This window comes from Pelodiscus sinensis, chromosome 4 (assembly GCF_052426305.1).
Source record: "Pelodiscus sinensis isolate ZL-2025 chromosome 4, ASM5242630v1, whole genome shotgun sequence".
In the NCBI taxonomy this organism is placed as follows: Eukaryota; Metazoa; Chordata; order Testudines; family Trionychidae; genus Pelodiscus; species Pelodiscus sinensis.
Window position 1 is genome coordinate 128,899,342 of NC_143055.1, and position 17,405 is coordinate 128,916,746.

Consider the following 17,405-nt stretch of genomic DNA (forward strand, 5'->3'; position numbering starts at 1 on the left):
GCACTGTTGATTTTTTTACTCAGAATTGTTAAGTGAATAAAGCAAAAATGCAAGAGATAGCAATTGCAGATTCTATTTCTGACCGTCGTAGCTTTCCTGATAGTTGATGAGCAAGTAAATATACCACTGGGTGCCTCAGTGACCCAACCTGTAAAATGGGGACAATGTTCTTTGCGTTCCTCAGATGAAAGGTTCATAGTTTAATTATTATAAAGCCAATAGGGACCATTGTGGTCATCTATATCTTCCAGTATAGGACATAGGAGTTCCCTGAATTAATTCCTATTTGAACTAGAGCACATCTTTCAAGATGGGGGGGGGGAATGTTCTATAAAACTGCTAAGCATGATATTCCTTGTAAACTTAACTCATGGGGCATTAATGGGTTATTAAATTCCTTTTTGTGAGAGAGGGGGACAGGTGGGCATGTATAATGTTATGTTGCATGTTTGTCCCGTAACAATTAGTAAATTAAAGCCATATATTTTCTCACAAGGTTCTATACAGCTATAGTCTTAGTAGGGTGTGCTGCATCCTTATGAAAACATATCTAAAAGAGGGGGCTGAACTTGGGATGCAAACAACAGAGGTAGGATAGCTTCAGTGGTTTATGTGAACCACCTACGGTAATGAATAGTACGCACACTGTTTGGCAGTCCTGATTATGCAGTATGGACTGAGCTGAGGTATGGAGGTTTGGGAGAAGGGGCTTTTGTATGACCTTGCTGTTGGGGTGGCCTGAAATGGGGTAATATGGACTAAAGATGTTAAGTAATGATTAATTGACTAGTCGAGTAGTCGATAGGCACTTCTGCATTCCTCCTTTGAAATATACAAGTCCAGCTGACTCTGGGCTGCACACAGCACACCAGCTTTGAAAAGTACAAGAGTCCCCTCCTCAGCGGGACTGCCGATTTGAAATGCCACGCGGAGTGGGGGTCAGCTGGGAAGTCCTCAGCTGCTCTCCGGCTCCGTGCATTTCAGCGGAACCCGGGTTCAACTGGGGACTCCCCAGATGACCCCAGACCCCGCGGCAGCGCCACACAGCTGATCCCCAGCTCAGTTGTGCGGGGCTGCAACTTTGAAATCGAGGCGGTGTTTCAAAGGGGCAGTGCCGCACAGCTGATCTCCAGCTGCTGCTTTGAAGTGCCCCCTCTACCCCCCTTTGCTGCCTCTATCTGATAGATGCAGCAATGGGGGGGGGATCAACTAATCAACTGACTATCTGATAAGTATTTACTTATCAGATAGTTGACTAGTCAACTAGTCCTTAACATCCCTAATTTGGACAGGATTTTCTATTAGGTGGCATGTTGATGTGTAAAGGGGCATTTGGCTTTAGTGAAGGCTAGGGGGTGATGACAAAATTATTTGAGGTGGTGGGGGCTCGGGTGTTATGTGGGGCTCCTGGAGAAAGGGTGGAGAGGGAGTTGGAGACTTCAGGGATGTAAGGCTTCGGATGGATTAGATATCTACTGAAATGTTTTTTGTCACCAGAAAATCTGAAGCTTCAGAGGGTAGCCGAATTAGTCTGTTACTGAAAAAAACAACAAATGGTCTGGTAGCACTTTCTAGACTAACAAAACATGTAGATGGTATCATGAGCTTTTGTGGGCACAGCCCACTTCTTCAGATGACCAGAGTTATGAATTTAGGATGTGCAGATCCAAAATAAATAACAAAATCTGAGTGTGTCTCTGATTTTATCCCCATAGCACCCTCATGAGATAAGGAGCTATTGTATCGACAACAGTTGGGAAACTGAGGCACGGAGCAATTATGTGATTTAACAAAGGACAACATATGGAGTCTGAGAGTCAGGTGGGAAATGGACCTAGGATTTCAGCATCCCAGTCCAGTGCCTTGTCCACTGTGAATACAATGTTTAATTTATGTTATTATTAATCATGTCAATTATCAATAATATTACATTGTATTTTTTCAGTCATGTACATAGGCATTCTTATACTGGCTCTTTGTTGACCACTTGCTCTGAATTTTGATGTAGCTTGGCTCTCTGGTTTGAAAAGGTTGCCGACCCCTCCACTACGCTACCGTCCTTACTGGGAAATGTTAGTGCAGTATTGGAATGGATGCAGTGGGGGTTTTCAGTTTAGAGAAATACTAATGGGAAGGTGTTGAGGCTATATTATGAGGAAAATACTGGTAGGGGCTTTGGATGGGGCAAGCCCTAATGAACAGAGCTTGCCGAACCGTGGCGAGCCCCGCTCGCCAGCCACGCTGTCCGGCGATCATGCGCAGATCGCCCGAACCCGGCTCTTCCAGGTTACAATCTACTCACCACGGGCAAGTATATTGTATAATTTGTTGAGCCCTGCTAATGAAGGTTTGTGGGAAGGTCTGGAATAGACTGATAGGCTTGTTATGAGGAAAGTGCTATTGGGCATTTGGCAGAGACAGGTGAGGTATTCAGGGGCGGCCCGTGATCCTACGTGAGCTAGGCAGGTGTCTAAGGCGCAGCTGGCCCGGGCGCCCGATGATGACGTCACGGCCATTGATGGCCGTGCAGGCAGGGGCACTAATTGCGCTGCCCTGCCTCGGCACACTCCTGGAGGTATTACAACTGGATTCTTTGAGGTTTGGGAGAAGGCAATAGGGGGAGAGGTGGGAGGTATCTGGAGGAACAGTGGAGGTAGAGGGGTGCCATGATTGGAGAGGGTGCTGTGGGAAGTAGCGTTAGGTGAATGAGGTACTGAGTAGTGATGTTAAATGGCGTTTAATCAGCTAATCGACTAGTCAATGGAATTTCCATCAACTAGTTGATAAGGGAAGAAACTGCAGAGCTGCAGCAGGGTTAGCTCCTAGCCTCAGGAACTAAACCCAGCTGTGGCTCTGCCTTTTAAATGTATTAAGAGCTGCCAGGCTCTTAATACATTTAAAACGCTAAAGTTCAGCACGGGGGGAGCAGGCGAGGGCTGGGACAGCTGATTCCCAGCTCATGCCTGGTCCCCCTGCTACTCCTCTGCCCTGCCCCCACGGAGATGATGCTGGGGGGAACTGGCTTTTAAGCTGGCTCCCCCCCAGCACTGGCTCCTGCTCCCTCCCCCTTGCTGCCTCTCTCTGATAGTTGAGTCACTAGCCGACTCTCTGGTAAGCATTTGCTTATCCGATAGATGACTAGTCGCTTACATCCCTAGTGCTAAAAATGAGTGGTGGGAGGCAGTAGAAGGAGATTTTGTGGAGTGAGGTGTTTGTATGGGAGTTAAAGGAGGTGGTAGTAGCACGTTTTGGGGTGTACTATTTGGATGGGAAGAAGTAGGATATGGGTTGTTTGGAGAGGGGAGTTCAGTATGTAAGGGAGGCAGTGTAGGTGGGTTGGAGGGTGGCAGGACAGAGTTGGAAGAGGTGGGGCGGCAGTGTGGGTGGGTCAGGATGGCAGGGCAGAGTTGGAGGCGGTGGGGTGGGGCAGTTCAGGGGTGTTTGGAGGGCAGTGGGGGAGGCAGTGTGGGTGGGTCTGGGTGGCAGGGCAAAGCTGGAGGTGGTGAGTTGGGTTGGGGTGGCAGTGTTAGAGGAGGTGATGGGGGTGTTTGGAGGGCAGAGTTGGAGGCGGGGGGTGGGGCAGTGTGTGGGGGCGGCAGGAATGTGGGGGGGTAGCGTTGGAGGAGGTGAGGGGGGTGTTGGGAGGGCAGAGTTGGAGGCGGGGGTGGGGTAGTGTGTGGGGGGTGGGGGGTGGTGGGGGGGCAGTGTGTGGGGGGTGGCAGGGACGTGGGGGGCAGCGCTGGAGGAGGTGGGGTGGTGTTGGGAGGGCAGAGTTGGAGGGAGGGTGGGGCAATGTGTGGGAGGGTGGTAGGGACGTGGGGGCAGCGCTGGAGGAGGTGGGGTGGTGTTGGGAGGGCAGAGTTGGAGGGAGGGTGGGGCAATGTGTGGGAGGGTGGTAGGGACGTGGGGGGCAGCGCTGGAGGAGGTGAGGGGGGGTTGGAGGCGGAGGGTGGGGCAATGTGTGGGAGGGTGGTAGGGACGTGGGGGGCAGCGCTGGAGGAGGTGGGGGGGGTTGGAGGCGGAGGGTGGGGCAATGTGTGGGAGGGTGGTAGGGACGTGGGGGGCAGCGCTGGAGGAGGTGAGGGGGGGGGGGTTGGAGGCGGAGGGTGGGGCAATGTGTGGGAGGGTGGTAGGGACGTGGGGGGCAGCGCTGGAGGAGGTGAGGGGGGGTTGGAGGCGGAGGGTGGGGCAATGTGTGGGAGGGTGGTAGGGACGTGGGGGGCAGCGCTGGAGGAGGTGGGGTGGTGTTGGGAGGGTAGAGTTGGAGGGAGGGTGGGGCAATGTGTGGGAGGGTGGTAGGGACGTGGGGGGCAGCGCTGGAGGAGGTGGGGTGGTGTTGGGAGGGTAGAGTTGGAGGGAGGGTGGGGCAGTGTGTGGAGGGTGGTAGGGACGTGGGGGGCAGCGCTGGAGGAGGTGAGGGGGGGTTGGAGGCGGAGGGTGGGGCAATGTGTGGGAGGGTGGTAGGGACGTGGGGGGCAGCGCTGGAGGAGGTGAGGGGGGGTTGGAGGCGGAGGGTGGGGCAATGTGTGGGAGGGTGGTAGGGACGTGGGGGGCAGCGCTGGAGGAGGTGAGGGGGGGTTGGAGGCGGAGGGTGGGGCAATGTGTGGGAGGGTGGTAGGGACGTGGGGGGCAGCGCTGGAGGAGGTGAGGGGGGGTTGGAGGCGGAGGGTGGGGCAATGTGTGGGAGGGTGGTAGGGACGTGGGGGGCAGCGCTGGAGGAGGTGAGGGGGGTTGGGGGGCAGAGGTGGGGGGGCGGGGCAGTGTGGGGGGGCGGCGCTGGAGGAGGTGAGGGGGGTTGGAAGCGGGGGCGGGGCAGTGTGGGGGGGGGGCGGCGGGAGGAGCCCTGGGGCGGGCTGGCTGCGGGGATCCCGGCCCCGCACGTCGGAGGGAGGCCCCGGCTCTCCGCGCCCCGCCCCGCCGTGGGCCCGCCCCGCTGCGCCGCTGCCGTGGGGAGCCGGGCTCAGTCGCTGCCTCCGCCGCCTGCGCCATGAGCTTCTTGTTGTGAGTAGCCGGCTCCAGCCCCCCGCGCCCCGCTCCCTCCAGCCTGCCCGGCTCTGCGCCGCGGGCTCCCCGCCTGGTGCTTCGGGGACGCGGCTCCCCACGGCCGTGAGCTGGTTCCCCGAGCGAGCCCCAATGGCAGCCCCATCGCGCCCCGCTCCCCGGCTCCCCCTCTCCCCCTCTCCCCCGGCTCCTCTCGGCTGTGCGGGGCAGAGCTCGCCCCGTCCCTGGTGCTTTAATTACAGTGCGGGGTCTACAGGCACAGAATCATTGCCTCTGCCCCAGCCCAGTGGGGGGAGGGGGACTAGGGTCAGCTGTGAGCACAGTCGTTGCTGTAGAGAATAGACATCTTGGACAATAACATTGAGAAATCCCCATCCTCCTTTCCTATTCTGGCCCTGACTCAGCCATGCAAGAGCTGGTGGAACATGGGGTTATAATATTCCTGTGACATGTTTCTTAACATCAGCCTAGTGTTTGGGGGCAAAGAGGAGGAGGGGTTCTTGTGAGTCCTGTGTGCGTGTGTTTTTTAAATAATGTTTTAAAGGGTAGGTTTCTCAAATTAGAAGTTGATTATGATATAGGACCCAGACAGCCTTGTAAACAAATATCTCTCCGGGATGTAGAAGGTGCAGTTTGTTTCATAGAGGGGAACGCATGTTGCCATATTTTGTTCTTTGAGCCTGTAAATTAAAAAAAAAAGTATGTGATGCAGGGGTCTAAAGGAAAAATTACAGGAAATGAATCCCTGCATTCCATTAATAGAGGGAAGTGAGACTTTCTCAAATTTTACCCTGCAGAGACTATTCTGAATTTGCTCAACTGGTAATATTTGGTGTGGGGCTAGGCCCAATGTTTATAAAACAATTTGTGAGGCAAACACTCTGTAGATACCAAGTTATTAGACTTTGTAGATACCAAGTTATTAGACTTTGCAAATTAACTACAAATCTGTTCAGCAAAAACCTTTTCACATGAGGTATTTTTGTTGACGTGTGAATTAAATCTATTGAGCCTTGTAAAACATTAGGAATTAAAAGTTAAGTAAGGGTTTAGATGTTCCTTATGCAGACTACCTTTCATGTGCTATAAATATAGCAGGTCAAATCGGTACAAAGATCCTGAATGAATGGATATTGTTAATGAGAAAGCAGTTGTTTACTGCAAGGATTCAAAGATCCTGTATAGGAATTAGAGACAAATCAGAAACATATAATACTTATGTTTTTGCTGTTCAGCTTCATAGACTAGAGTGGAACTGAATGATCTTTGTTTTTCCCTTCAGGAGTGGAAACAAGGTACTTAAGACATTACCAGTTCAGTGACCTATTAACTAAACTGAGAAGCACCCCAGAGAAAAAGGGGTTGAACTATGCAGTTGGAAAAGATGCCATTAAATAGTTAAACTCCATTCTAGAAGCCTCAGTCTACAAAACCTACCTGTACTTAAAATTAAGCACATACTAAAGTCTTTGCTGGACCAGTGCCATGGTGACTGCAAGTTGCTGAAAGCTTATATTGAGAACTGTTAGATGTTGTATGATTGGCCTAATTCTAAAGAACATGGGATAAAATGCTTTCCTCTTGGGAACAGAAGTAGTAAGGACTTTTCTCAGTAGAGGGACACTATTCTCTGTAATTAAGATTGATATTAGCTTCCCTTTATAAACCTAGCTATTACATGTACTTTGTGTAAATTTGCTAAAACCTACTTCATGTACCTGAAATTACATATTCAATATCTTAGTTCAGAACAGAATTGGTAGACACTCCCAGCTGAATGACCAAGCTTGCTAGTCAAAGATTATTAGGAGTCAGGGACACTGCCCTAGTTACAAGCCTACCTATGTCCATCCTCCATCATCCCCAGCTTCTGGAAGGTGACACCAGAATCCTGTCCTTGGAGTCTGGTGTGTGTCTGAGAGTGGGAACTGGCTTCATGATCCATGGCCCCTAGATAATTGGTGTCAGAAAAATGTGAAACTCCACCTTCACTGACTACTGAGGAGAAAGATAAGCTTTCTGTATCTTCTCCTTTTCCAGAGTCTCCTGGCTTCTGGAATTGGGTGAAACAGGTCTCTGCTACTCTACTATTTCCTTCTAGCCTCCAAGTGGTCAGTGTCCACTTCTTGTATGAATAACTTCAGTGCCTGTTTCTGTTGCTGCTCAGCAAAGTTAGGAGCAGCAGCAAAGGTACTGGAGCTGTCTGCAGACTCAGGAGGAAAGTACTGCATTTGCTTATATTTGAAAGGGTTTCTTTCAAATATTAAAGTCTGGAAACGTATCTTTTAAAAATAAAGTTTAAATTCAGCAGAAATTGCTGTTTTTTCTTTTCCCCACCTAGCTTTCAACTAGCAAGTAGATAATTCAAGCATTTTCCTAAAAAGGTTATGTTATGTTTTCAGTTTCCTTCCTTCCCTAGGAATTATCTTTTATGATCCAAGTTACACCCATCAAAACCAAAGTCTTATATAACACGAGTGATTTTATATGATAAATATCTCATTTTTTAGGCTGAAAAATAAGCACACTTTTTAGACATAGCCTCAGGAGAAGTCTTAATTGCTGCTACAGGTAACATACAAAGTGTTTTTGCTTCCTTCTACCTTTCTCTAGTCCAGTCATACCAGTACTCTCTTTTAAATTTCCAAGTAGATTACACATTTTTAAATTTATCTGGTGCAGTTTTATTATGAAGGTTTCACAAAGATGCTTTTGTTAGCTGTACCATACTGTGGTGTACCTGTCTTCTGTACAAGTACAGGTTATATCTTAAGTAACTGCTGTCATTCTCCAGTTTGCCACCGAAGCACAAGATAAAAACCCACATTCTCCTTGTCAGCGGATTTTGAAATAACACAGCAGTTGTGTTCATATGCAGCTCAATCATGCAGGGTGCTGAGTGTCTCCTGAAAGGTGGAGAGTTTTCAGTTTCCATTTATCAGACCTATTCTTTTGATAAAGTCAGCAAGTGGTCAGCATTTGGCTATTTCTTACTTAGCTATGTGAGAAGAATTCAAGAGATATTTTCAACTTAAAAATAGCATTTTTTAAAATAAATGTTACCTACTATTATCAAACTAACACCAGTTATCACTGAGAGAAGTTAATGAATTTGAAAAAGTTTTATTTACTGCTTGTATGTTTTGTATGTTGTCAGTTTTACTGTTTTCTCTGTATAATCCATTTTTCCCATGTTGAAAAGATCCTTATAAACATCTAAGGGGAGCAAAAACACTTTTTTCCCCCTAAAGAGTTTTAAAAGAGAGCTACAGAATATATTCTTTAACAGGTCGCACAATCAGAAGTCAGTTTAAAAAAAAAGTTGAATTCCCAAAAGTTCAGTTTGACAGATTCTTTTCAAAAGGAAATTACACCAGAGCTGCAGAAATCATAGTCTGCTTCTCCAAGGAAGGAATTAAAGATAGTTCTGTAGGCGTACCATCTGGCAACTTGCTACTGGTATCTTGAATTACTAAAACTGCCCTAGCAAAGAAGCTACGTAAAAAATGATTTTTAATAAAAATTCCATAATTCAGGTTCCTAAAGTTTTTATTATCTAACAGTTGTGAACCATTAAGATTATATAGTCCCTATCCGTATGTTCAGTATATAGTGTCATATTTTTGATTGTTTTATTTAAGTGAACAGTCAAAATTGACAAGTACATATTTCTGGGGAAAAAGAGCTATAGGAAACAATTTCTGGGAGTGAAGAGGGATAAGTTATACTAGTTCATGTAAATTTTACCAACAAATATTATATACGTCTCAACAATATGTCACTAAATATCAATGTAAAGGTGACCTGTAAACAAAGGGGGAAATGTGCTTCTGAGGATATTGGTTTTTGTTTCTTCATGATGTGTAAATATGATCTGACTTGTTTTTAAATCTTCTAAATGCAGGCCTCCTTTATACATATGTAGGGCAAAAAGGGAATGCGTGTCCACTCTTCTCCTAGCTTCCTCCCCAACTATTTCTTGCAGATCCATTTCCAAATCAGAACTATAAAAATTATAACCACACCTCATAGCAGATACATTACATGAAACGTAGACTTTAGATACATTTCTAGACTGGCAAGTACAAGAGCTGTCTGGTTACTCTCTAATTTCCCAACTTTGCCAGAAATCAAGTCAGTCCGTTGTTCTGCTCTCTACTACAATCTCTCTCTCCCCTCCCTCCGACTATAGTGTCATGTGATGCTTCTTCTAGCGCTGTGGTGTCCAACCAGTTCTAAAGCAGTAACCACTCTGACTACTGCTAGAGAAAAGTAGCCACACTCAACCGGCCAAATAGCCAAATGTGGCTAGTAGACACCAATATTTAAAAAAGACACTAGAGGTGATCCTGGCAATTACAGACCGTTAGTAACTCTAACATCAGTACCGGGCAAATTACCTGTAGTTGGAACTATAGTGAAGAATAAAAAATTGTCTCAGACAGAGATGAAAATAATTAGTTGGGGGAAAAGTCAACATGGTTTCTGTAAAGGGAAATCATGCCTTACTAATCTGCTAGACTTCTTTGAGGGGAGTCAACAAACGTGTGGACAAGGGGGATCCAGTGGTTATAGTGTACTTAGATTTCCAAAAAGCCTTTGACAAAGGCTCTTAAGCAAAGTGAGTTGTCATGGGATAAGAGGAAAGGACTTTCCTGGATTGATAACTAGTTAAAAGACAGGAAACAAAGGGTAGGAATAAATGGTACGCTTTCCAAGTGGAGAGAGGTAACTAGTGGGGTTCTCCAAGGGTCTGTCCTGGGGCCCATCCTATTCAACTCATTTATAGTTGCTCTAGAGAAAAGATTAAACATTGAGGTGGCAAAACATGCAGATGATACCAAACTGTTCAAGATAGTTAAGACCAAAGCAGACTGTGAAGGGCTTCAAAAAGATCTCACCAAACTGAGTGACTGGGCAACAAAATGGCAAGTGAAATTTATTGTTGATAAATGTAAAGTAATGCATATTGGAAAAAATAATCCCAAGTATATATACAATATGATGGGGACTAATTTAGCTACAACTACTCAAGAGAGGGATATTGGAGTCCTTGTGGATAGTTCTCTGAAAACAGTGAAAAAAGCAAATAGAATGTTAGGAATAATTTTTAAAAGAGATAGAGAATAAGACAGAAAATATTTTATTGCCTCTATATAAAACCATGGTATGCCCACATCTTGAATACTGCATACAGATGTGGTCGCCTCATCAAAAAAAAAGATATATTGGCATTGGAAAAGGTTTAGAAAAGGGTAACAGAAATGATGAGGGGTTTGGAACGGGTCCCATATGAAGAGAGATTAAAAATACTTGGACTTTTCAGCTTAGAAAAGAGGAGACGGGGCGGGGGGCAGGGTAGAGGTCTGTAAATCATGACTAGTATGAAAAAAGTGAATAAGGAAAAGTTATTTACATATTCCCACAATATAAGAACAAGGGGTTACCAAATGATATTCATAGACAGCAGGTTTAAAACAAACAGAAGGAAGCTTTTCTTCAGTCAGTGCACAGTCAACCTGTGGGACTCCTTCCCAGAGGATGCGGTGAAGGCTAACAGGGTTCAAAAAAGAGCTAGCTAGATTCATGGAGGTTAGGTCCATCAATGGCTATTAGCCAGGATGGGCAGGAATAATCCCTAGCTGCTCTTTCTCTGGAGGTGGGTGACAGGGAAGGGATCATGTGAGGGTTACCTGTTGTGTCCCCTTTCTCTGGGGTATCTGTTATTGTCCACTGTTGGCAGACAGGATACTGGGCTGGATGGACCCTTGGTCTGAACCAGTATGTCTGTTCTTATGTGGCTAGCATGTTGGACACCATGGTTCTAGAAGGTCTCATGTGCTGCACAGTGAAACTGACCTGATTCAAGTCAGTTTCATGGGTTCTCTGACAGTGTTCCTAATACTGATTGTGAAAACCTGCCATTTATTCAGTTTTGGAGCACACTGTGTGCAGACCTGGTGATTAGATTCTGTTTGGAAGGTTTTCATTGCAAGTATAAGATGCTAGAAGCTTCCTTTAAAAAACAAACAAACTGAAACTCATGAGAGTTTAGATTCTGCTGAAGCTAATGAAACTTATCTGGGAAAGCAACCCACTCACCATAAGCAAGGGAATTTTCCAAGCCCTGGTGGCAGCAGTGCTACGTCGCAAATAAATGTTACTTACTGTGAAATTAAGTGTTGAAACTGGTTCCATATGCCATAGCCTCCTCCAAAGAATTCTATTAATAATCCCTCTTGAGGCTGTGGTATATGCAACAGTTTGTGACACTTAATTTCACAATTAGTAAGAATTTTTAGTAATTATAAGAATGATTGAATTATGGGCTGTTTAAATGTACAGTCTTACCAAGAATCTGTTTAACATTATGTAAAGTATTTTCAAATGCTGTAGCAGCACGTCTGAGTATTTCTATTCAGTTCTTATTTTTAAAGGGTCAGAGTTAAGGATGTTAAGAGGCGGGTAATTGGCTAATCATGTAGTACTATATGGTTAGTCGATAAAAGAAGAACCGCCTGCACACCCAGCTCCTACTACATTTAAGCTGCAGAGACGCAGTGGGGGTAGGTCCCGGACCTCATGCAAGCCGGGACTGAGCAGCAGCCCCTGTTCGTGGTGGGGTCTCAGCTCCCTGCTGTGGGTTGTGGAGCAGCCTCTGCTCACAGCGAGCATGGGCCTGCTGTGGGGAGAAGCTGCTTTGCAGCAACCTCCCCTGCCCCCTCCCTCTCGCGCTGCTGCCACTGATAGAGGCAGCAGCAGGCAGGGGGAGGGAGGGGCGGGCAGCACTGCAGGGGGGGAATGCGAGTAGTCGACTACTCATTTACATCCCTAGTTAAGAGTGCAAGGATTTGCTCCCAAGCTGACAGCTTAACTGGTTTTTCACTTTGTATCCCTATGCGATCCCTTCTGTGAAAGCTGTCAGAAGCTCTGGTACTGGTTTTAAAACCTAAATGACCTCCCCCCCAATTTTCCTAGTTGCCCCATCTTTAAAACAGTGTATTTTGCTGTTTTATTTTTTCCTTTTATACTACCTTGGGAACTCAGAAACGTTTTAGAAAACTTTTCAGTTCTGCACATACAATGCTTTATCATAGGATTGTTCCCAAGCTCTGGGATGCGGGGACAGAATTTCTCCTTTATCAGTGCCACTATTCCTACTCACATCATTGGACTGCAGTACCTCCTGATGCAGGGCACCCCACATGCTCTTACAAAGAATAAGAAGATCTCTGTCCCTGTGTCCCAATAGGTTTGTGTCTAACATGCCCAAGCTCTTGCTCCTTCTCCCTCAGATTACAGTTAGTGGGCTGAGGCACTGCAGTGGTGTGCTCATTAGAGCTCCCAGCTGCAAGATGAAATAGTACCACCCTGGGAATGCTAGGATTATGGGGATGACTTTAAAGCTCCATGATATTAGTGATGTTGCAATGAATTTTAAACTCCACCGTGCCCATCTAAAAGACTGCACATAAAATGTAATCTTATGAGGTACATACATGAAGGACTAAATGGATGCTACTGTTGGGTTTTTTTTTTCTTCAAAATGATGCTGATGGTAAAGAAGCATGAGTTTATCAAACAAACAAACTAAAAGACACCGATAAAGTAATGCATAGTTCATTGTGGAAATATTTTTACATATTCACCACCAAAATAACTGTGCTACTTAATTACTTCTTAAATGTGTGCTTTTATGCTAAAATTGTTTCATACTTTTAATTTTCCCCTTTATTTATTATTTTTCTGAGCCAAGCAATTAGGTGTTATAGTTATAAAATTTAAAAAAAGGACAAGAACCCTGACCACTTTCAAAGGCGAGATTTCTGTGTGCCGCACTGTTTACTGTGATTCCGGAATAATATTTCTTTTGAAAGTACATCGTAAGGTGTTTTTGCTAAGACTATCTGAGTCCTTGAACTTAGAACGGAACCATTTTACAGGAGATTGGAGTAACAAGACACCAGAGGTACAGGTTTTGTCCCCAGTTTTCTAAGGAATGAAGACAGGTATCAGAAATGATTATATATTAATTATTCTGGCAAATGTTACTTTTTAAAAGCTTCATAAACATGGTCTCCTGTACATTGACATAAATCAGATATGTGCATTACGCGGCTTGTCTATATTAGCAATTCTCGACAGTTTTGTCTGTTACATATTTAGACCTCCTACTTCTCTTCCCCTGGACTTGACTATTGTTTCCATTAGTACTTAACTTGATGCCTCAGTGCTCAACTTTACGTAAATAAATGAAACTTGACTAGTAAAATAAAACCTCTCCTGATTTTTTTTTTTTTTAAGAAAAACTAGAAGGCTCTTTTTAATTAATTTAGTCTGTTTTAGTTCTGTAGAAGTATACAATAGGTAATACTGTGCGATTGGAAATATTAAAAGAACCAGCAAATCAAATAAGCTGCACCATATGCCTTGCATGTCTTATTGCTTAATTAACTAAAATATTTGTATTAAATTTCAGGGATAGTGAGCTTACTGAAAAAATGAGATGTAACTGTAAGAGAAACTATTCGGTCAGATGATTAGAGCAAGAAAGGTCATCAGTCACTTTGACTCAGTTGTTGCAGAATCCTTTTCTGGCAATGAGTGAATATTCCTTTGTCGCATTCTACAGACCATCTTTTATTTTCGTCCCATTCAATTTAAATTGGGTGTGATTGCATGAATCCAGTGTTTAGCTTTGCCTCCTCATGGTTTTTTTTGTACATAGCCATCTAGAAGTATCTTATAGAATCCTTGTTTGGCTTGACATTGTCTACTCTGCACCTGTTTTTGCATTGGTGATAATAGCACATAACTTGCTAGAATTGCTTGTTTCATAATCTTTCTAGCACTCTTGGAGAAGGCCTACTGAGGTGCGTTTGTATCATGCTGAGAATCATCTTCTCCTTTGGGGAACATATAGTATAAGTCAGCAGAGACTGAGCTATCAAAAGGTAGCTGAAAAATCTAAAAATGCTTTTGAAAATGTGCATGAGAGGTCTTTTCCTTTTTACTTTTCTCACTGACTCCAGTGGAAGCTCTGGATTACTCATCTTTTCATGAGCAAATACATTGAATGTTAAAAACGCGATTAGTTTTATAGATTATACTCTGAAGTATGATAGTAACGTGCAATGGTTCTGACTGAATTTTCTCAAACTCTGTCCAGCCATTTTAAGGGTGGACTTGTTTATATATATTAAGTTTGCAGATGATACCAAACTGGGTGGGGTTGCAACTTCTTTGGAGGATAGGGACATAATTCAAAATGACCTTAGCAAGTTAGAGAAATGGTCAGAGGTAAACAGGATGAGGTTTAATAAAGAGAAATGCAAAGTGCTCCACTTAGGAAGGAACAATCAGTTCCATACATACAAGATGGGAAGCGACTGTCTAGGAAGGAGCATGGCGGAAAGGGATCTAGGGGTCATAGTGGACCACAAGTTGAATATGAGCCAACAGTGTGATGCTGTTGCAAAAAAAGCAAATATGATTCTAGGTTGTATCAACAGGTGTGTTGTAAGCAAAACTCGTGAAGTCATTCTGCCGCTCTACTCTGCACTAGTTAGGCCTCAGCTGGAGTACTGTGTCCAGTTCTGGGCGCCACATTTCAAGAAAGATGTGGAGAAATTGGAAAGGGTACAGAGAAGAGCGACAAGAATGATTAAAGGTTTAGAGAACATGACCTATGAAGCCAGGCTTCATGAACTGGGCTTGTTTTGTTTGGAAAAAAGAAGATTAAGGGGGGACATGATAGCGGTTTTCAAATATCTAAAAGGGTGTCACAAGGAGGAAGGCGAAAATTTGTTCCTCTTGGTTTCTGAGGACAGGACAAGGAGTAATGGGCTTAAAGTGCAGCAGGGGAGGTTTAGATTGGACATTAGGAAAAAATTCCTAACTGTCAGGGTGGTCAAATATTGGAATAAATTGCCAAGGGAGGTGGTGGAATCTCCCTCTCTGGAGATATTTAAGAACAGGTTAGATAGACATCTGTCAGGGATGGTGTAGACGGAGCTTGATCCTGCCTTGAGGGCGGGGGGCTGGACTCGATGACCTCTCGAGGTCCCTTCCAGTCCTATTATTCTATGATTCTATGATATATATATATATATAAGCAATTATAAGATGGATCTTCTGTTTATTTCACTTCTCTACAGGAGGTGCTTTTCATCTGGTGTGATTTTTCAGAATAGTACCCAAGACCGAAAAAGACGATTGTGCTAATTTAGTCTGACCTCCTGTAATAACACAGATGCCCCCACCCCACTCCCCAATAATTACTAGAGCAGATCTTTTAGAGAAGGATTCAGTCTTGTTTTAAAAATTCAGTGATGGAGAATCCACCGTGACTAACTACTGCTAAGTTGTTCCAATGGTTAATCACACTAATTTAAAAGTGTATCCCTTTATTCCAGTCTGAATTTATCTACTCTCAGCTTCCATTAATTGGGCTATACCTTTCTCTGCTGGATTGATGAGCCCGTATTTCAGCACACCTGTCTTCCTACATCCATTTTCCCAAGGCTGGCCCAGCATCACTCCTGGATGCACCAGATGTGTCAACACTGAACACATTGAGGTCTAGGCAGAGACTCTGGAACAGGCGTGTGGTAGAAGGGAAGAAGAGCTAGCGTGATGCTCTGGGAGACACATGTGGTGGATGCTTCAATCCCCTCTTTAGAGAAACTTGGCCTTACTTCTCCTTTCCCCCCCTCCATTTCTTTTTTTTCTGAACTCTCTACCTGTGTCTACAAATACCACTGTGGTCTCCTAATGCGTAGAGTTACTGTTAGTTCTGCTGGAGGGGCAGGAGCAGTTCCTGCTGCTACTGTATAAGGTGTTCAGAACATCATCCTAATCCTAGTGCATTATTCTGTTCTTGTGAATACAGCAAAAGCCCTTTTATCCAGCATGCTGGGGGAACGTCAGGGGCCGGTAAATTAAAAATGGCAGCTAACGAAGAGGGAGGGCTTTGGGGATGTGGGGGAGCTGTGGGGTATAGACTCTGGGAGGGGACTTGAGTGTGGCAGGGGGTTGAGGGGTGGGAGCAGCTTGGGATTCTGGAGGGGGGGATGGGTACCAATGTTCCCTCTAACATTTTCTGTCTGTCGGCAGGTTGAATTTTCTTTTGGGCAGGTTGATATTTCTTATGTGCACCACCAATATTGAGGTGGTTGTGTGTGTGGATGTGCACCACCATTACAAACAAAACACACACGTACACATGATTTTAAGCAGTCCGTATGTGTGGAAGAAAACATATTAAAACGGGATTTTTAAAAAGGAGCAATGCTTACGATATTTAATATGAAATCAAATAAAAAAGAAAATTAACACTACCCTTGGAGTACATGTATCAGCCTTTCTAACAACTCAAGCTAGTACAGTAAAACTCCATTAGTCCGGCATCCAATGCTCCGGGACTCCTGATGGTCCGGCACCATCAGGAATCCGGAAGTGCTGGGGCAGCCGGACAGGCTTCCCCCATTCAGCTGCTGCTGAAACTGACCAGCAGCTGAATCGGGGAAGCCAGGAGCAGAGCAGCTGGGGTGCTGCCGGGTTGGTCTCGTAGCGCTGCCCCTCGGGGCTGCGGGACCAACCCAGCAGCACCCCAGCTGCTCTTGGGGACGCCTGGGGCAGAGCAGCTGGAGTGCTGCCGGGTTGGTCCTGCAGCACCAAAGGACGGCGCTGTGGGACCAACCTGGCAGCACCCCAGCTGCTTTGCCCCAGGCGTCGGGATTCAGCCGCTGCTGAAACTGACCAGCAGCGTCAGTTTCACCAGCAGGCTGAATCCAGACGCCTGGGGCAGAGCAGTTGGGGTGCTGCGGAGTTGGTCTCGTAGCGCTGCCCCTCGGCGCTGCGGGACCAACCCGGCAGGACCCCAGCTGATCTGCCCCAGGAGTCCCCAAGTCAGCCGCTGCTGAAACAGATCAGCGGCTGATTCCAGGAAGCCCGGGGCAGAGCAGCTCTGCCCCGGGCTTCCTGGAATCAGCCGCTGATCTGTATCAGCAGCGGCTGAATCGGGGACCCCTGGGGCAGAGCAGTTGGGGTCCTGCCAGGTTGGTCCCGCAGCGCCGAGGGGCAGCACTACGAGACCAACTCCGCAGCACCCCAGCTGCTCTGTCCCAGGCATCCCCAAGAGCAGCTGGAGTGCTGCTGGGTTGGTGCCGTAGCGCCGCCCCTCGGCGCTGCGGGACCAACCCGGCAGCACCCCAGCTGCTCTATTGCAGGCATCCCCGATTCAGCTGCTGCTGAAACTGACCAGCAGCGGCTGAATCAGGGACGCCTGGGGCAGAGCCGGACTATCGTAAGGGGGGGCTATGAGGAGCCTGGGGTGGCATCCCCTCCCACCACACTCCAGACCCCTCATAGCCCCCCCCTTCTGATAGTCCGGCATATCTGAT

At 46.1% G+C, this 17,405-nt stretch overlaps 1 protein-coding gene across 1 annotated transcript in view; it reads left to right on the forward strand.

The window, feature by feature from the left end:
• The first annotated feature begins 4,841 nt into the window (after positions 1 to 4,841).
• Positions 4,842 to 17,405, forward strand: part of MOB1B (MOB kinase activator 1B) — a 70,739-nt gene continuing 58,175 nt past the window's right edge. Inside the window, exon 1 of the mRNA XM_075929429.2 lies at positions 4,842 to 5,001. Coding sequence (XP_075785544.1) covers positions 4,988 to 5,001 — 14 coding nt within the window. The 5' untranslated portion in view covers positions 4,842 to 4,987. The remainder of the gene's footprint in view (positions 5,002 to 17,405) is intronic.